Raw genomic sequence first — 20,624 nt, 5'->3', positions numbered from 1 at the left:
CATTTGTCTTGAATTTTTGAGATTGACACTTCAGTTTCTCTGCTGGGCCATATTAAAAACAAACAAACAAACAAACAACACCAACAAAAGCAAACAAACAAAAAACCAAACCAAAAAAAAAAACAAACCCACTGATGTATATTGGGAATGGTAAACAACAATCAGAGCAGAGAAAGAACACAGCATTCTTCCCAGCATGCTTCTTAGGTCCAAAATATATGAGGTTGTTGTCTTGATAGTACTGAAAATTTTCTGAGTGGTCTGCAGTGGTGAAATAGAAAATTTTATGTCATTAGGAAGGTACAGAGTTCTGGTAAGAAATTTGTCATAGCCAATATATTTTAGATGAATGTTTAAGCATTTCAGGTTTTTTTTTGTTTTTTTGTTTCTTTTTTTTTCCAGTATTGTTTTAGTGTTTTTTCTCCAGTTACAATTATCCCATCCTTATAATTTTGTAAAATAAGAAAACTACTTTTTAGCAAAAATCTAAGGACTATTGAGCAGTTGAAGTAGAATATTGTATTGAAAATGTTATAATTAATTTTAAAATTGTGTTTTTAATTGCACTGGTTTTATTATTACAAATTATTATACCATATATAGTTATTAGATATTTATAGTTTCATTAACTTTCAAAAATAAGCTTTTTAAGTGTTAGGATTTATAAAACTTCAAATTGATTTATAAGGTAGAATGAGACACTTCTTCAATGACCAAATATCAGGATGGATTTGTCTCTGGGTACTTAGATTACTTAAGTAGGTATTTTTACTCATTTTGAACTAGATTATGGTGGATTTGTGAAAGTTGTTGTCTGATATATAGGAATTAAAGTAATTGTGGAGTTTTATGAGTTTCTGTTGTTGCTATCTTTATTCATCAACATCTACATCCATCTCACATTTTAAGTACCTGAAAATTTGCTATTTCTCTAATAAGCTCTGGACAACTTGTTAGAAATTTCCATTTAAATTATTTGAACATTGTGCTCTTGCCTTGAAACTGTCCATCATAAATTCCTGTTCTAACAAGATCCTGTAAACAAACAATTCTCACCAATGAATTTCATGGTAAAAATAGACACTTGGGTTACAAAGAACAGTCTCTTACTTCAGAGTAAATTGAATCTGCCTCAGGATTATATAATGATTCAACTTTCTGGTTCATCTGTTCCATGACTTCTCAAGTCTTTCACAATGTGTCTGAGACTCCCACCTCCAAAGTGCCATCCACTCCCGCTAACTCTGGTTTTGTTTTGGGATGCCATCTGTCAGATTCCAGTTAATAAGGAAATAAAAGTCACCTTGTCCATGGCTGTAGGCTTACTGAGCAATTAGCTTGTTTTGTATGGCTTAAAGAAGGGGTTAAACGTGGGGGAAGTGAGCTGTGTTATACACTCTAATCCATGACCACTCTGCTTCTTCTTCACTTTCAAGTGCTGGGTCATAAAATGTTGAGAAGTCTAAATTCCAGGGATGACTCTAACAATTTAGTATACTTCACAGTCCTTGTGAATTGTTTTATAGTCTAGTTCTCTGAAGCAAATTGTACTCACAGGCATGAAAGTCAGAAAAAGGAGAATTCTTATATTGTCTCAATATGCCCATGAAAGAAATTTACTCTGAAATGGGAGGCAAGATATTTATACCTTAAAAACAAACTAGTCTGTAAATTCCTTTACTATTACTTATAATCACATTGATTTTTTTTTTTTTGTTCCAAATAAAAGTAAAATTGTCATATGGAAAAGAGTTTTGGAATGCATGAACTTATATTCAGCAAGGACACAATACACGAGTGAATTACTCTATTTGAAAAAGCAACAGAAAACCACAACATAGTGAAATTCAGCATAGTTGGTAACACAGTCAAGGTTTCTCTTGTGACAAGGCCATGTTATTTTTCAGACTGCAACTACCCCAATATATATGCATTAATCTCTAGAGCATACTAATCTGAAGTATTGAGAACATAATCCAGGATTTTGGTTCCCCCCATTCTTTTGTTGATTTGATACAAGTTAGAGACACCTAAAAAAGTGTGTCAGGCAAGATGGAGTCCTGAATACCTCAGGGCTTTTTTTCAGGGGAGTGGTATGAGGCCTTCTCTTTGGTTTCAATTTTCATTACCACCACTACTTTAGCTCCTTCCATTTTTGTTGTGCATCCTTTTTCTGCACCTGAGCAAAGGATGGAGAAAATAGGTCAGGCTGCTCCATTCCCTGGTGCCAGAACTGGGCTGGTTTTGATTTTTGTTAACTATTGCAAAGGAGGGATTCCATCTTTCGTGGCAAGAGAGGGACAAAAAAAAAAAAAAAAAACCACAAGCAAGTTTTTCATCAAACAGGCAGAAATAATGAAATGCCTCTGTTTCTTGCTTAATTTCCTGGTGTCTACAGTGACTGAAACTAGGGTGCTGCATGAGTTTCCTAACGGTGGGTCACCTCCTGAGCAGTTTTCTTCTATGTGAGTAATGTTGTAGGGGTGCCAAGCTGAAGTTAGTAAGTGGTTGTTTAATGAAATATATGTGAATTTTTATATTCTTACAATTTTGAAAAAAAAGTTAAATATTTCCATACATCAATATGAAGTGCAAAATTGAATCCAGCGGCTATTTAAAATCTCCTGGCTATTGGTATGTATGCATACTATATGAATATCTGTAAATCATCATCACATAAACTCAAATTATTTCTCAAGCAACATTTTCAATCTGGAATATTGTTTTAAGAGTTAGGATTTGTGAGTGAGTAACTTCAAGCACTGGAATCTCATATATAGTCTGTTATGCAAGTTTATCAGTTGATGGTGCGCTGTTTTTTTGTTTGTTTCCTTTTTACTTTGGAATACATTCTCTAACATCTCTACTGCTTTCATTATAGGCATTTCAAGAAGATCTGGAACAGGAACAAGTCAAGGTGAATTCCCTAACCCACATGGTAGTGGTGGTGGATGAAAACAGTGGTGACAGGGCTACCGCTGCACTGGAAGAGCAGCTTCAGGTAACGACTAAATGACAATGCTGGTTCCAAAAAATTGAAATAGGAAATTTTTTAAACAGGAAAACCAGACAGTGAATGTGTACAGGATAATAATTTGTAGGCAAATAATGGTTGCTAAGAAATATTAAGATTATTCTGCATCTTTCTATTGTGCTTTTGGGGGGAAAGTTGTAATTTATTTCCCTTTTTTTTTTTTTTGTCATAGCCATGTTTCTTAGGATCTGAAGGGAACTATCACTTAATTGTATTTTCTAAATACAAGTATTTGAGCATCGTTAAAAGAATGACGCGTTGTAGATACATTTGTGATAGAGCTACCAGCCAAGATATTCTAAATGCTTTTCAAATATTAACTTGCTCATAGTAAAAGTTCACTATTTCATTTGCATCTTTAAAAATATGCTACTGCTGTATTTTTTATATTCCAATGCTCTTACTGTAACTTCTGAATGAAATTGGATGAACAAAATTGATAATTAATGTTGAGATACATTGAAGGAGGGCTCTCTTGTGTTGGTCAGCTCTCCAGGGACAGAGCTCAAGAGGAATTGCAGTATTAACAACCAAGATTCCTTCTATTTTTCTCTTTCAGAAAGGAGAAAGTGTGTTTCTTTCATTTTGCTTTATTACCTAAGAAAATCAGAGTCTGTGGGTTCTAAATCATTAACAGCCAACGTTTCTCTAGAGAAGAGCTATCAATACATTCAGCCAGAAGGTATAGCTGCAGCACAGATACCTGTGTGTGGTCTTGAATGTAGCTAATTTGGGTAGCAGGAAATCAGTAATGGGTTTGGAATTTAAAGGAGGTTTGGCTAAGATGCTGAGCATTACCACTTCAAATGTAATTCTCAGTTTTCTCTACTGCAGCTAGTCACTCACGGAGCACAATCCAGCCAAGATAGCAATACAAGCTCTACTGATTGATAGTTATTAATTTATTTTGGCTTCATCTTAAGTGTCAGAACAGTGGTGGGCCTGCCCAAAATAGCCTTAACCTTCCAGAATTTCTTGCCAACCATCTCCTTAGTATGGTTCAGTGAAATAAAGCAGATCCCTAAAAAGAACATGGATCCAAAAGCTAAACTAACCTTGTAAAATATCTTGAATGGAAGAGAGAAAATAATTAACAGTATTTGATATTTATGGCACTTCATGAATTAGAAGATAGAAATGAGTTTTTTTAATAGTGTAAAAAACAAATGAAAGGTTAGTAGATTGTTAGACAATTGATCAAATTTCACATCTTCAGAAAGAGGAATTAAGGGACCATCAGGTGACACAGCTTCATCACATACTATTGCAATGGTTGGAAAGGTACCATTAGTGTCCTCTGCAATATCTGTGGCTGATATTGGAATAAAGTGTGAAATAGAACTCGGACATTACTTAAATACCTTAAAGAAACATCATGAATAATTAATGTAAATGAAACACAGTGGAAATGCACAATGTGTAATTATACTAGTACAGAAAGCACCAATTTTTATTGTCCTGGAAAAAGTACATTGCTTGAAAGATGCTAGAAGGACAATTCCTGAGTCCCCTCACCCTGCAGCACAGGCCACCTCTGAGCAGAGCATGGGGTGGTGTGGAACTGTTCTGTTATGCCTTTTAGTCACAGTTTCTTACAGAAGAATCTGTGAGAAAACATCATTCCATTGCTCTGGAATTCAAAGAATATGTTAGCAGTATTATAGATGTTAATAAAACCCGAGTGCAGATATGAAGCTATAGAGTTTAGAGTGTTGAGAGGTGTGGAAAGCTCCATACTTTAATGCCCAGGAGAACAGAGCTACCATAGTCCACCTGATCTCCTACTGAAACATCACACCTCTTTTTTGTGCACAAGAAATGTTTGGATTTTTTTTTTTTTTTTCTCATCAGTCTGAATATAAGCACAGGAGATAAAATGTGTTGACAGGCACAATCACTAGACCATTTGACAAAAAGCACAATGGAGAAAAGTTCTAAGCTTGATTATGCATCTGTCAGTCTGACTTCTAAAAGTAGAACAAAACAAGAGCATGAACTTTCAGACAAAAGAGCTTAATAAGACTGGCTCATTGAGGTGTTGGTCAGGATGAGATTAGGAAGAAAATGAGCAGATATTTCCATGTAATAGTCAAAGATGCATTTTTCAAGCAGCTGCAATTCAGTTATGCCTTTCTTTTTGAGGTGGTGATTCCTGAAATATTTTCATACATATAAATATCTATGTATGTATTGTGTATTTTTTTTTAATAAATGTTTGTATAAGACAATTTTTTTAAAGCCTAAAATGAAATTTTTGAGATTTTAGGTCTCAGGAGTGTTGACAAGTATCTATGATGATTTTAAATTAACTGCATAGTTCTTCGGTTTTATTGCCTATGCAAAAACATATTTATTTAAGACGCAATTAATGGTATAGAAGCCAAAAGTGCCTCCTGAAAAAAAATCAATTGAAAATTTGTCCTTGGAAAACTAAAACTAAACACAAGTTCGGGGCTTTTCTTAGAAACAGCTGTTCCCCTAAGGTACTTTGAGAGACTACAGCTAGATCGGGTGAGCGTGAATGTTAAAACTACTTTTATATTTGCATACTTGACATATCAATGTGTGACATATTGAGAGACTCTGTTTATGCTGCTATTTAGACTTAAAACTCCAAGACCCCAATTAAACTCAGTCCACAGATTTGCCAAGGCAGCTGCAGAATGAGGATCAAATCTATATTTAGTGCTGCAAAATCAAACCATTTTGGTAGCAAAGCTCTTGCCGTACTCTGACTCGTACCTACGGGAAAAATGGGGGAAGTGATCATCGGCTCACAGAAATGGCTGGGTAACATACAGAAGCCATGAGAGCCAAGAGATTTTTTTTTTTTTTCCTTAATTATACCCAGCAGACAACAGGTCTCTTAAGGACTCTTGTGGGTTAGCTCAAATTAGAGGCTTCCCCAGGCTTCAAGGGCCAGGATCTGTGCTAGAAAGAAATCTGTGTTAAGTGTATCAAATGTTACTTGATGGCTTATTCCCCTGCTGGGGGAAAGGAGCTGAGAGTATATAATTCAGAATTATATATTAATATATATATACATATGTCCTTTTGATGCCTGGAGGAGCTGGAACAGAGGCCAGACAGAGTAGAGGGGAATAAAATGGATATTTATTGAGAGGCTTTCAAAGGCCACACCCTGGCAGTACCAGTCGTGGCCCCTGTCCGGATGGCTCCAAGATGGAAGCAAAAGAGAGCTTGGTCATGAGAGCTCACATTTTTACAGGTTTTAGTCCATTTACATGCAGGAGCTGACTGTCCAGTAAATAGCCTCAGATAATGAAGTTTCATCCTCCTTGCTTGCTTGCCCTCCTCTTTTCATGTTGTCTGTACTTAGGGCCTGCAGTTTGAAGAAGTTGTCCTTGAGTCCTCAGCTGGAATAGCACTGTTTTGTCTTCACCACCCAAGCACAAGAGAAAAGCACACCCAAGCAGAATAGGAAAACTTGACATTGAAGATGATATATGGGTAGTTCTTGTAAAAAATATGTCAAAATAAGTGAGGAATCTTAAGGAATAAACAGACTATTTCAGTTGACTCACTGAGCACTTATGATAGAAGTTGCATCCTACAGACTTCAGGGATTTCCAAGACCTGCTCATCACAACAGTATGATATTTCTGGTTGATGCCTGGGAAGCTGAGATCTCCATATACAATTGTTTACATCCTGAGCAGCCTGGAGTTGTCCATCCCAGATTTCCAACTGTGGGACTCATTCCACCAAGTCTCATTAATATCATAGCTGTGGGATCTGGCCAGGGCTTCCAGTTCATGCTGTTTGTTTCTCCCACTCTCTGTTGGTGTATGAAGTGTTGGACATTTCAGAACTGCACACAGAACATAGTGCTATGAGGTAGAAATTATATGAATGGGGTAAATATTCAGTTGTAAAGATTTATTTTTGGATATAGGCAAAAAAAATTTTTCCACTTTTTCTCACTTTTTTAAGAAGTGGGGAGCTACACCTGATTAGAAAAGCATTTATCAAATAAGCAATTAGTTGCAGGCTCGCAGTAAATTATATTAGTCCAGTGTTCCCAAGAGTTATATTTTACTCATTTTCTTCTGTTCTAGCATCCTTAACTTTGACCTTTTAGCAGACTAAAATATTTCATTTTCTGCTTTTGATAGTAATAAGAAATATTCTTTCAGTGTCCTCTAAATAGAAAAAAAAATAATCTTTTGCATGCAGATTTCTCTAAAAGTCAAGTTACGCTGTAAGAAAAGACATTTTTTTACAGGAGGGCATTTTACTTGTTAGTGTGGATTCAGTCAATATTTCTGAAAAATTTGTTTTCCCAAGTGTCAGGAGCACTTGGAGCAGTCTGAACTTATGGGCATCGCACAGGCTACTGTTTGATGAGAGTAGAGGGTTAAAGTTTAGCACCATGTGATTTAGTAAAAAAACTACTTTGTAAATAAAAGTCCTGACATGGTATTTCAAACTTGAAACTTCATGTCTTAAATCCATTCAACCCAAGAGTGTATCTTGGTCTACAAAACTAGATTTAAGGTAGGTCACAGAATCAGCACTTTTGAAAGTGAAGTTACTTGGTCATTTTCCTTACTTCATTAAAATGAAAGATCTAGTCAAATTATTGAGAGAAAACAGACTTTTTGTGGCTCATATGCTGAAATCATATGCTGAAAATGTATTTTGTATTAACTTTTTTTTTGCTGTGCAAATAAATATATTTCTTAAAGTTATTGCAGGGCCAGATATTTGATCTTGTTCTTTTGAGGTTTCGGTGTTTTCTAGAGGACCAAACAAAACTTTTGATGGTGTACCACACTGATAATTGATGGAGATGTTATTGCAGTTGTTGAGAGATTATTATTTTATTTTTTTTAACATGTTAATCATTAAGAAAAGTCAACTGCTTGGATGTGAGCTATTTAAAAGTTACTTAGATATGAGGATTTTTATAAAATAGCTATGGAAAGCTGTGTTCGTGATTTTTGAACTAGCAATTAGCAAGGTATGGTTTTAGTGTCCACTAAATAGAAAATTGCATCTGCTGACTTTTTACTGTGACATAAAACTGCTAAAGCATCAAATTCAGATGACATTCTGAAATTTCATCTTCCATATCCTAGGAAGTGAAACTTAATTTTTTTTTTTTCCTGGCAGAAAATACAATTCTAATCTTACTCTTGGTTTCAAAAATAAATTATAGTCTATATGAGAAATATGTAAATATAAAAGATATAGCACCATATAATACTTCAAGTTATAAGAGACCCAGAAGAGTCATAAAGTAAATAACTAAATAGGGAAAAAGGAAGAAACTATTTTCTTTTTGTTAGGATATGCTTTTGAAGTGCATGAAAAATTAAGAATGCAGTGGTATAGAGTATATTTCAGATGTTTATAAAAGATTTTTGTTGTTTTTTGTTTTTCTGCTTGGGTTTTTTTGGGAGAAGCTGAATAATTTGAATTTGATGTCCAGGGGTAATTAAGTCACTATAAATCATTGCAATAAAAGTTTTCTACCATTAGCTAAAATACAGGAGAAGAGAGCAAGATAAGTTGGTGTTTTGTGTAATTTACATACATAATAACATATGCTACAAATGCCTGGGAAACCTCAGTGGGATTTGTACTGGTGTGGAAGACTATAAGGGTGTTTTCTTTATTTCTCCATTGAAGTATTTTAAAAGATGTAATAGCTTTGACCAACTATACTGAGGATGCCATCATGTTTATGTTTCAAATAGTTCTGTTTTGGGCATCTTAAAGTTTTGAAACAGAGTGGTTTCTTGAAATCGTAATACCGAGACTTGCTAGAAAACTGTCTGGAGATTAATATTAAAATATTCTGTGTTTAGATCCATTCCTTTTCCTGTTATCTCCATTTTTGTTTTATTACAAATGGTCTTAAAATCCATTGCAGTGTGGTCTGCAACATATATTAAGGTCATATGCTTGAAAAAAACAAGTGAATAAGGAAAATGTTTCCATTTAAAAAAGAGTAATGCCATAAAGAAAGCATCTTTCCTCACTTAGGAAGAAAAAAGTAAACAAATGCAAAATTCTCTTTTGTGTTTCTTTCTCTCCAGCACTTTGGAAAACGGTGGGCAGCCATCTGCAGATGGACAGAAGAACGATGGGTCCTTCTGCAAGATATTCTTCGTAAATGGCAGCATTTTGCAGAAGAGCAGGTAAGTGGCTTTTTAAGTTATAAATTGGAATGTTCTTCAAAACATTGTAGGAAATATAATGTATTTTGTACACACACATATATATATATATATGTAGGAAAGGCCCAACTGAAGGTTTTTCTCTCCGATTTTATTTCAGTGCCTTTTTGATGCATGGCTTACTGAGAAAGAGGATGCTGTGAGCAAAATTCATACAACTGGCTTTGAAGATCAGAATGAAATGCTGACCAATCTAAGCAAATTAGCTGTATGTATTTTTCATTCTTGTATTTTACATCCAGCTTCCTTAATCTGAGTATGCATGCACATGGCTTCACCTCACTCTCAGACAGTAGGGTTGAACAGAACATCTGTTTCATACTTTGGGACTGGGCTTTGCCTCCTGTGGATGGAATAGGTTGGTCCATTGCCTTGCTGATAAATAAACCACTAGATCGAGATGATTTTCTTGGTTTTATCTTTGGTCAGAAGTTCATGAAATAAAATAGCATTTGTGTGCCTTAAAAGTATGTATACTTATATAGTGAAAGTGTTGTTGTTGATACTGTTGGTGTGTATATTGTGTGAGAGACTACATATACATATGTGCAAAGGAATATGCATATGAGTAAGTACTTATACTTATGTACTTAAGTATTACATATATAGCAGTATACATTCCTTGAACTTGAAAAAGCTGAAGGCTCAGAAGTTATGAAATTAGCTTTACTTTGCAACTGTACCTCAGCATCAGAAAAGTAGTTACATGAACAAAATGCACCCTTTTCACCACATTCTCCACCTCAGTCTTCAGCAAATTCTCCACTGTGCATGGTCTTTATGGAGGGAATGCAAGTCTGGCTGTGCCTGTAGAGGAGAAAAACTTGTGGCAGCCGAGACTTCCAATGGCTTTACAGCAATATGACCTTTGTAAAGCACATGATATAGTATGTGCTATTTCTGTGTGTAATGATGACTGCCTAGCATTTAGGGGAAAGGAAACACTCATGTCCATGCTTTGGTTAAAATAGGTGAATTATTGCTTTGTTGGGAGCAAAACTTTTAAGACGTCAATATTTCTTTAATAATAATTAGCTATTATTAATTATTAAATAATAAGTATGAACTACTAATTATATATATAAATAAATATTAATATGTTGTTGATTTTTTTACTGGATGTACATATATTGTTTATATATATATATATATATATATATATATATATATATACACATAAGGCTCAAGCCTAAATTTTTAAAAATTAATTTAGGATTTATGTAATTCTCATCATTTTGTATTAAAAGTAGAAACATTCAGGCTCTGGGTTGATGAAAATACCATGATGTTTCTGAGGTTTGAGTAACTGCGATGTTTCTAAAATTTTCTCTATTAATCCTCACATATACAAATGTATAAAGCTTTAAAAAACCCCCAAACTTACAGACTGATTGTTTAATCCCATTGTAGCTGGTCCAGAACTCTTGATATATATTCCTTTGATTCATAAAATGAATCAGTAGTTAATTTAAGTAAACAAAAGATTGATTTTTAGCATGTTCTTGCGACCCTAATTATTACAGTGCCACATAAAGGGTTTTTTTCTCCTCTCCCTTCTTTTTCCCTCTGCATCTCTTTAGGGGTTAATAAAAATATGCATTTGGAAGTTCAGACTTAGATTTTGATTAAAGATTTTTTGGGAATAAGTAAACTCCTCTGTAAAGGGAGGAAAACCTGTACTTGCTTCAGTGTATATACTTCTTGGAAATTCTAGCAATCTTGAAGCTGACTTAGAACCAGGCTTTTAACACATAATGGATTAGAGACAACTCAGGATGCTTTAGAGTATCTTCAGTATGAAAAATGTGTTACATGAAATCCAAATGTATTAAAAAAATGTTAACTTTTTGGATTTCAAAATGTTCTTATAGGGCATATGTACAGAGGGTTGAAATGTTTGTCACAAATTATGAAGTAGCAGACCATTAAGGGCTTGCTGTTGATAGGGCCAGTTTGGGTACCTTTCAGAATTGCTTGAAAATAGGATGTTAAAAAGGAAACGCCTTTGTAGTGTTTTTGTGAGTATGAATTTAAAATTATGTTAAAATTATGCTGCTAGTTTCAATTGTTAAGCATTATTGTAATGAAATAATTGTAGTCTCTCAGGAAACTGACTGAACAATATAAAACAGTAAATAAAATTATTTTTCCATAGCCCTGAACCTCAACAAGGATCATGTCATCCTTGACAGAGCAGGTAGAGTTTATTAATTGCCACTTACTCCTTTTTACACATGAATAGCATTGATCTTTTTAGGGACATGATTCATAATGCATTAGTTCAGGTATTTAAATATTGGTGGTATAAGATAACTTTCTCTTCAGTGTCTTTGATTTGCAGCAGAAAAGTAGCTTTTACTTTTGGAATTCCTTCTATCAGGTTTCAAACCTAGTAGTAGTAGTTTCCAAATTCCAGTGAGTGTTTTTACATTTGCACAGTGCTAAATTGCTAGAAGTTTTGTGTATGAAGATTTACTATTTTAATCTTGTCTGAACCTTTGGGAATTTGTATTAATATATCAGCCAAATTATGCTTTCTTTTCTTTTCTGCAGGGAATAGATTCTGCTCTTGGACTGGCTTTTAGAGATAGGGAAAAATGGGATTATCCTGTCCTGACCCTGACATGCACGTTGTGCCTGTCTTCTGGTGTATTTTATTTTGACACATGTTTGAATGTAGTAGAGGAAAGCTGTCACCAAGGATCAACCTTATAATTAGGTCTGAACTGTAAAAGCAAGTCTGTGAGGGAATAAAAATTTATCTTTTCACTTAAAATAAAAAATATTTATATTCTTAACGATATGGTACCTCTATCCCTCAGTTTGCCAGTCATTTCCAGAAAGAAATTACAGCATTAGTTGTTCCTGTTAGGTTTGATATTATAATATGGCATAAGAATTTCCAGCCTATGTTTCCCGCCTCGCTTATATGCAGAACTTTGCCAGATATTCTGCTGTGTTCTTTAGCCAGTCTCTAACCAGAAGGAAATTTCTGAAGGCAATTTATTAAACCATTTAGCATTGTGAATTTTGATTTGAAATTATACAACCCTCCTACAAGGCCCTAAGCATTCTAAAGTGATTGGTGTGAAACAAATCTGTTGACATACTTTTCACAGTAGGGAAAAAATTTGACTTTTATATCACATTAATGTCCACAGACTGGAGCCTGCTCCAGTGTGGGCTCTCCCCAGATCACAGTTTCCTTCTGAGCACATCTGCCCCTTCTGGTGTGGGGTCCTCCACCGACTGCAGTTTATTTCAAAGGATTTATCCAGTATTTTATGTGAAAATTTATCTTCTTTGTCACCAGCTCTCTGCTGGGATCTTCCTAGTTTAAAGGCCAGAAAAACTTTTTAGCAGACAGCTGCTCCAGTTCTTAAAATAGTTCCTTAATACGACTGGATTTGTTTGTTTGTTTGTTTGTTTGTTTGTTTGTTTGTTTATTTTCCACCTACTATTTATTCACTGACTCTATTACATGGACTGAGCTGGAAGATGTCATGCACTGAGAATGTAGAACTGAGGTGAAATTTTGCTGCCATGTATGGCATAGGTTCAATTCTTTTCACGTCCTAGGCCTACATATTGGAGTCTTTAAAATGAAGTAATATTTGAGGGACTTTTTTGTTTGTTTGTTTGGGGTTTTTGTTGTTTTTTTGGGGGGGTGTTTTTTGTTTGTTTTTTTCAGTTGTTTCTTTGCAAAAAAATACTGAGAGCTATTGCAAAGGTATGCAAGATCTACCTCTAAATATTTGTAGTATATATTCCATTAGTATAGAGTTATATATCGTCTTGCTACACCTAATTTTTTTGCTTTTGTTTTTTTTCAAACATATAGAAAATAATAGACCTCACAGTATTTTTGACTGGAATAAATTTCTTTGCAGCTGAAAACTAATTTTACACTGGTTGTTGCTGGTTAGACTATTACAGTAAGCAAAGTAAGTTTTTGATCTTTAAGGAAAAGAAAAACGTAAGAACTAAAAACTTAAACCCACAAAAAATAGAACCACATTACCAAAAGCAAGGAAATAACTTCATAATGTTCAAATATCAGGGTTTACAATATGTACTTGACAGAAGTTATGACTGATATATTTGATAATTAATTTCATAAAGCAAAATACCATGTCTGGCCTTTCAAATTGGCAAATTATATGTTGTGCAGTTATTATTATTATTTTAGGTCTATTCTTGTACTGGAAAAAGCACAGAACACATTTTTTGTTATTGTGGGACATTGTCAGGTTTTCAGTGAAGAAATGTGAAAACAGAATCTCCCAGTATAGTTTTCCAGATTGACTATAGTTGTTACAAAAACATATTAAATTGCAGTGAACAGTATCTTTAAAAGAAGCTTTTAGCATCCTTCTTTTTGTAGTGTTTCACTTCCTGCTTATGCTCCAGGTATTTTGAATTGATGCTGAACTCAAGGTTGTGTTATACAGATGTTGTGGGCTGGAGTGATTGGAAATCAAGCATTGCTATTCAGAACTAACTAATGTTTCATAGGATACCAATCTTTATTATTCCAGTCAGGGTATGGTGGCTTCCACATGAGCTTTTTCTGATGCTGTAGGCGTAAAAAAAAGGTCAAATATAGCTGTGCTTGAAGTTTAACATGCTAAACTTGTTTGCATCTACTTTCCTCCATCTGTTAGATCTCCTACTACTCTGAAAAGAGATTCTTCCATATAAAGTTAACTTCTACTTCTCAGGGATAGATCAATTTAAATTTTTATATTAACTGTGCCTACCATTAGTAATTATGTTTCAAATCAAATCTGATTTGAAAGAGTGCTGATTACAAAGACAATGAATCTTTCTTTTGCTGAGTTGCATTTTTAATTACAATTTTGGATTATATAGCTGTAGGAAAGTACATGTAGACTAAATTCTGTTGTCTAACCACTTGTTTGATTACCCCTTTCATGCTTTGGGGATTAGAATGCAATCTACAACTGCATAGAGAGTTCAAAATTTGGCCATGGTTAGCAGGATTAGGGTGTAGAGAATGAATGTTTAAGAAAGGAAAATCAGTGGAGTAAAGCAATTAAGGCTTTAAAAAGTAAATCCAGGTAAGAACTGGAGCTATGGATGACCCTTGGGTCTGTGAACAGCCTGTTTCATAGTCATGTTTGCACCTATAGTTCTCAGGAGTTTCAAGGTCCTTTGCCATAGTGTGTTTAGATTTTTTGTTTATTTGGGTGCTTTGTTTGTGGTATTGTTTTTGTTGTTTTTGTTTGTTTTTGTTTTAATCCTGGTTTGGAATCAAATATTACTTTCCTAAGAAGCTTTTTTTTTTTTCAATATGCAGTATATAACAAAGTACATTGAAACTTTAAAGAAAGATTGTTTGACATGTGGATATAGTTGTTTCCATTAGTGCAGTTTTAAGATTATTCCTGTAACACAACTGTTAGCTTTTTGATTTGTGTCATCATCTGAAGCTTGCTGTGAACTTTGGAGTTTCTCCACCTGCCATGTTATGTTGCTACATAAGTTCTGCCAGCAATTTTTATGGAAACAACATCATGAAATTCTAGGACCCCCTAACCCATTTTCAGCTCCTTCTGATGTTCTCCTTACGATTTTTTTCTTCTAAGTTTGTTGGTTTTCTTTTTCGTGAGTGTTTTGGTTTGGATTTTTTTTTTTTGTATGAATGTGTGTTCTTCCTTCTGTTACTTTGTTTAACAGATCCTAAAAGGAGATCTAGAGATGAAAAGGCAAATGATGAGTAAGCTGAAGTTGCTCAGCCAAGATCTCCTTGTAGCTGTGAGAAATAAAGCAGTGGCTCAAAAGCTGGAAAGTCGTCTTGAAAATTTTGCCCAGCGCTGGGAAAGCCTTGTGCAGAAGGTGGAGAGCAATTCTAAACAGGTTTGTAAAAAAGAGTTTTATCCATTTGTGACAATCAGATCCTTAGACAGTGAAATGCTTGAAGTAGGTTTGGTGCTGTTTGTCATCTTGTTTTATTTTTTTTTTCTCCTGCGTGATTGTTTAAGATATATTTTATTTTTAGGACAGCGTAGTACAACTGTAATATAATTTTCCTGAATTTTATTTATCTCTTTTTTGTTTTTAATCTCTCTTTATAGTGTTGATTACTTTCTTGGGTTGTTAACTATGTTTTCAGGGATGATACAAACTACAATGAAAATACCTTTCCAGTTAATTTATTTTTAATCTATAATATTGCATGTGTTTATGGCTGTGTCTTTGAAGTAACTTGTAGTCTGAAATTAGTGCAAGGCCTGTCTGCTAGTTTAAGTGAAAATATTTTTTTTCAACATTATAGTTTATAATTGATTGCTATTTTATTTCTGCATATGATATGCTGATTTACAGATTAAAAAGAGAGGTTATAAAAAAGAGAAATTTCTTGGAAAAACAAAGAAATCAATCTGTACCTGTAACCAAAGTTGCGGTGAAAAAATACAACCTGCTATTATTTTGACCACTTTATGTTAACTACAATATATTAAAAAAAAAAAAAGAAAAAAAAAAAGAAAAAAAGAAATTGAGGTTTTAAACCAGGTAACAAAATTCAGCACTCTGATTTAGTACCCAAACCCATATACAATTATTTTGCATCGACATCTTGCTAGCATCTCTTTCTTACTGGATTTAAACCCAGACCAGGTCCCTTTTTACATTCCATTATCTCGCTAATACTGGGGTTTTTTGAGCTGTCATTGTATGACTGGTAAAAATGGAAATGGATATTAAGGCTTTTTAATTAGAAAACATGGAGCAGAATGTTACGGCAGGCACCTCTGTCCTGTCCATACAGGTCACTCACAGTTCTGGTCAGTTTGATTCTATTTCCTTGAGCATGCTGCCCTTTTTTGTTGCTCTCTACTAATACTTCTACCAAATTATGTATGGGTAATTAAAGAAAAGCTGCTATACTTTGTGTAGTGATCTGAATCCCTCTTAGTAACCTTGCTTTCAACTCATACCTTAATATTTTAGTTTACTGTGTGGTAGGAAAAGCAACTGGAGTTGGAAAAATCAGCTGGGGAGAATATAAGGGAAGAAAGTGGAGGAAGGACACAATTTCACTTCGGAAGCAAAACCATATTGTGGACACAGCACTTAGGGGTTGAAAATAATATTTAATTACAGTATATTTGCTGTAGAAAACCTTCTGTTTCAAAGCAGAGGAAAATTCCAGAGAGTAATTTTTGAATTTGGAATGGTTAGGGTCACATGATTTGAGGAAGTCACTCCAAATTGCTCAAGTCCTGTTCAGATTGGTGATGGCTCCTAAATGCAGTTTTGAAAATGGTATGTAGATTACAGAAAATGAAATGATCAGACCTGAGGCTGTAAACATAGATCAGCACAGCTGGGAGCTGCTTTGGATTCCCAAAAGAGTGTAGGTGTCCTGTCCCAGCAGAGCATTCCACTGGAGGGACTTTTCCTCCAAGGGGAAGCTGCTCAGCTTGGTCTAGAAGTGATCTGCTGTCCTGGGAACACTGCTTCACCTTCTGGGGACCTTGCACAGTTGGACCTGGCTGAGGGACCTGTTCCTAAGGCACTGTTACTCTGCTCAGACGTATCTTCTGTGAAATATGGACAGTGTGCTTGTCACCATGGGTTTCTGTCTAGGCAGGCTGGATGATTTTGGTGAGTTTTTTTCTCTATTCATTACAGTTCATTTCTGTGTTTACACTGTGAGAAAAAATGCAAGATCTCATTATGTTCTCTGTCATGAACTGAGGAGGAGGAGTCTTTGAAGAGGGTGAAAAATAGAATATTTTGCACTAAAATATATCAGAAAATGTATGTTTTATTCATCAAGCTTAGATATTGCATTCAAAATTGTCTTATTAGAATTATTTGTACGTGGTTTAGTGCTGGACTTGGCAGAGCTAGGTCAATAGTTAAACTCAATGATCTTATATGTCTCTTCCAACCTTCAGGATTCTATGATTAATAATTTTCGTAGGGCCCTCATAATTGCATTTTTGTCCTTAGTTATTTCCCCTCTTAATAAAGCGTTGCCAAATTATTAACTTGTTAACAAAATTAGAAATTAAATGGAAGAGACAACCTCAGGCTCAGTTCAAAGATGATTCTCCAACTAGACATTTAAAATAGTTATAAATCCCAAAGGAAAAGTGCAGAAAGTACAATGTGAGTTCTCCCACATTTGGCTGAAATAATTGCTCTTGGATTTAAGCATCTAATCAGAACACATGGCTGAAGTTCCTGCTACAAATGAGTGGATGGCAAGGGTGTGAGAGAGAGAGAAAACTAAAAAAAGCAGTTTGTCCTCATCATGAAAATGTCAGCTTTCCTTCACTGACCACACAGTGGAATCAAGGACAAGGACAGCTTGCTTAGGCTAGATGCAGAGCTTCCAGAAACTCTAAACCCAGCTTTGTTGAGTTCATTATGCTCCACTAAATTGTACTGAAAATCTTTCCAAACTAAAGAAAACACCATTCCTCATCCAAACTTCCCCACTCACAGAGATAAATTTCATCAAAAAACAGATGACAGCTCCAAAAGTGAGTGTAAAGGAAAATTATGAGTTTATCAGGACAGAGGGCACTTCCAAAGACAGTAATAAATGTTGGCATTAAAGGAAGGCTGCTGTATAAATGAGAAATAAAATGCCATAAAACTACTGAAGTGCTATACACATATTGTACATATGTTTGCCTATAGATGATGAAAAAGATTTGAATTTGTCTGCTTGGAAAAATGATGAGTTTTAACATGTTTCAAAGATGGGCTTGATATGAAACTGCTGGCAAGCATTTTAATGTGCAGACTTGTGAGTCACCTTAGCCCTTTCCTGATGATTTTCTAGCAGGGTAAAGCCATAGTCTGTATTGCCCCTTCTCAGAATCATGTTTGCTATTCAGGGACTGAGAAGGATGATGATAATAGGGTTGTTATTTGAATAATACATCTTTGAATAATACATGAAACACCCCACTTTGGTGATTAAAATTATTTGGATTGTTTTTTGCTTGTGGTTTTTTGTTAGTTTGTTTTTGAGGGGGGGGGGGTTGTTTGATTGGGTTTTTTTGGGAGGGTATTGTTTTTTGTTTTTTTCCCTTTTTTTTAATTCTTAATATTTTTAATGATTGTCCTTTGCATACTAAAGTGTATGCAGTTTACACATGAACCAGCTTCACGTTTCACAGTAAGGTTGCAATCTGCCTTTTATTCTTACCCGCTCTCTAACTAGAATAATTATGAACTTCAAATTCACATCTCCATTCTCCTTTTGAAGCACATAGTATTTAACCTCCACTCCTGTTGATTAAGCATGAAAAGTACTTTTTTTTTTTTTTTTTTTTTTTTTTGCTGTTTTCACATCCAAACCATTATTCCCCCCCCCCAGCATCGTGCCTTGACTGCTCTGAGCAGTGATTGCACAGCCAGCTCTGGAAGTGCAATTCTCCATCCCCAGTTGAAGCTGCTACTCCTGTAATTTGTATTATACTGCAATCATTCCTACAGTGCCCTAACTGTGCTTTATTCTGTGTTCTACCTTCTTCATTGGAAACTGCTCTGGTATTGATTAGCAAATGAAAACATGGCAGGATATGACCCTGGGTGTCCTAAACATCATCCTGTCATTGATTTTTGGATAAAACAGAGTGTAATAAGAATTTTATGAGAAGAGGCAAGAGAGACAGAGAGACTGTACCAAAAATTATATAATAGACAAGAAATTATTTCTGTTCTATGTGTAGTCTGCTCGGGGAGAGATGACATCAGGTTCTTTCCTAAAATGTCATGAAACCCTAGATATCAGAAGCTTTTCCTTCTGCCATCTAATGATTTAAAATAAAATGGGAATGAATGCTGTATAGAGTTTCAGTAAAAATATATGTGAATATTGACTTCATATTGTCATGATTTCTGTAGAAAAAAAAATAAAAATACAAAACCAATACATCTTGTTGAGAGAACTAAAACAGGAATGTTATTACATACAATTTTAGTGATTGAAAAGTCAACTGGATATTTTTCTTTTCCAAAGAATTTTATAGTTCATATGTTACCTAAATCTGCAGGTCACAAGCAGCTTATTCAATTGACATAATTAATTAATATCTTTTAAAAATCTGCTCTGGATCTAAACTTTTTAGTCTTCTTAGTAGTCCAGAGTCTCCTCTAAAACCAAAGCAACTGTCTGTTTCTAGAGGTGGAAACACAGCATTGAGTTAAGTGCTCTAGGTAAGAAATACTGACAATTTACAGTGGCAAATCACTTCCCTACTCATCACTTCCACTGTCAGCCTGGACAATGCACAGGAAGATCTTTTCATAGAAGGCAAAGGGAAGAATTCAGCAGAGTTGGCAGGAATTGGTTGGGGTATTTTTCCAGGTTTCTTGGCTTTACTGATATTACCTGCTGGGAAGAGGCTGCTTGCTAACAGTGTTTCCCTTTCCTTGTCGTTCTATTTTTCTTTTTCTATCCAAGAAAGCATTGTGGGAAAGGTCATAGACCTGGTTGCCTCTTCATTGCTTATAGAAACACTTATGTCTCAATAACTAAGCTGACTCAATTCTCTCACTGAGTTTCTGGTATAAGAAATAATAGATAATTTATGTACGTGTTTATAGTTTCATGGACTTTTAGGTACTGGCATTTCTGTTGTTGAATTGGAAACTCTAATTCTTCCATATTAGCAAAAGGAAAAAAGCAGGGCATTTCAGGTGTTCAACTTTTTCTACTCCTGGTATAATTTTTTTTATTTTATTTTTCATTTCACTGCCCTTAAACTGTGAGGAGGTCATTGGAGCTGTAACTAGAGCATTTTGACAAATGAGCCATCATCTGAAAGAATAAAAAAAAAAAGTGGCTTATTTCTCATGGGTTAAGGGATTTAAGAACAGCTGCCCACATTTGAGTTGGAAAAGTTATATGAAAAAGAGTATAGATGGGCAGTACATGCACAAGCAGTGTACAAACAAATATTATAAAAAAATACATTTCTCATAATTTTTTAAATGCAGCTTAACTATAAAAGGTTTCTTTTTTTTTTTTTTTTTTTTTCATATTACCAGAACAAAGCTAAATGCATTAGATTGGCAGTGTTTGCAGTGGTCCATACCATGGGTATTAGTATCTAGTGTGACCCCCTAATTATGGAATAAATTATGGAATAAAACTCATTAATTAAAACAAAATAATTTGCCTTTTAGTGCATGTGTTCTATTATTTAAGATTTCCAGGCAGAAAATTAGCTGCACTTTCATGCAAGTGTGTTATTGCAGATTACATTCTATTTGAAAATTTTTATAAATTGTAAAATTAATAACTGGTAATATAGTGACATTTTAGTATCTTTATCACCTCTCAAGAAGCAAATTTTCAGACTGGGGGCAGTCTCACATCAATATTTAGTATT

At 34.6% G+C, this 20,624-nt stretch overlaps 1 protein-coding gene across 2 annotated transcripts in view; it reads left to right on the top strand.

Moving 5' to 3' along the window:
• The window catches only part of DMD (dystrophin), a 767,992-nt gene that overhangs the window by 71,303 nt on the left and 676,065 nt on the right, over positions 1-20,624 (top strand). For both annotated transcript variants that reach the window (XM_062488103.1, XM_062488102.1), the window contains 4 exons: positions 2,882-3,001; positions 9,100-9,201; positions 9,341-9,448; positions 14,941-15,120. In XM_062488103.1, the coding sequence (XP_062344087.1) occupies positions 2,882-3,001; positions 9,100-9,201; positions 9,341-9,448; positions 14,941-15,120 (510 nt within the window). The remainder of the gene's footprint in view (positions 1-2,881; positions 3,002-9,099; positions 9,202-9,340; positions 9,449-14,940; positions 15,121-20,624) is intronic.

Source organism: Cinclus cinclus, chromosome 2, assembly GCF_963662255.1.
Source record: "Cinclus cinclus chromosome 2, bCinCin1.1, whole genome shotgun sequence".
In the NCBI taxonomy this organism is placed as follows: Eukaryota; Metazoa; Chordata; class Aves; order Passeriformes; family Cinclidae; genus Cinclus; species Cinclus cinclus.
This window is presented reverse-complemented; position numbering and strand designations above follow the sequence as displayed.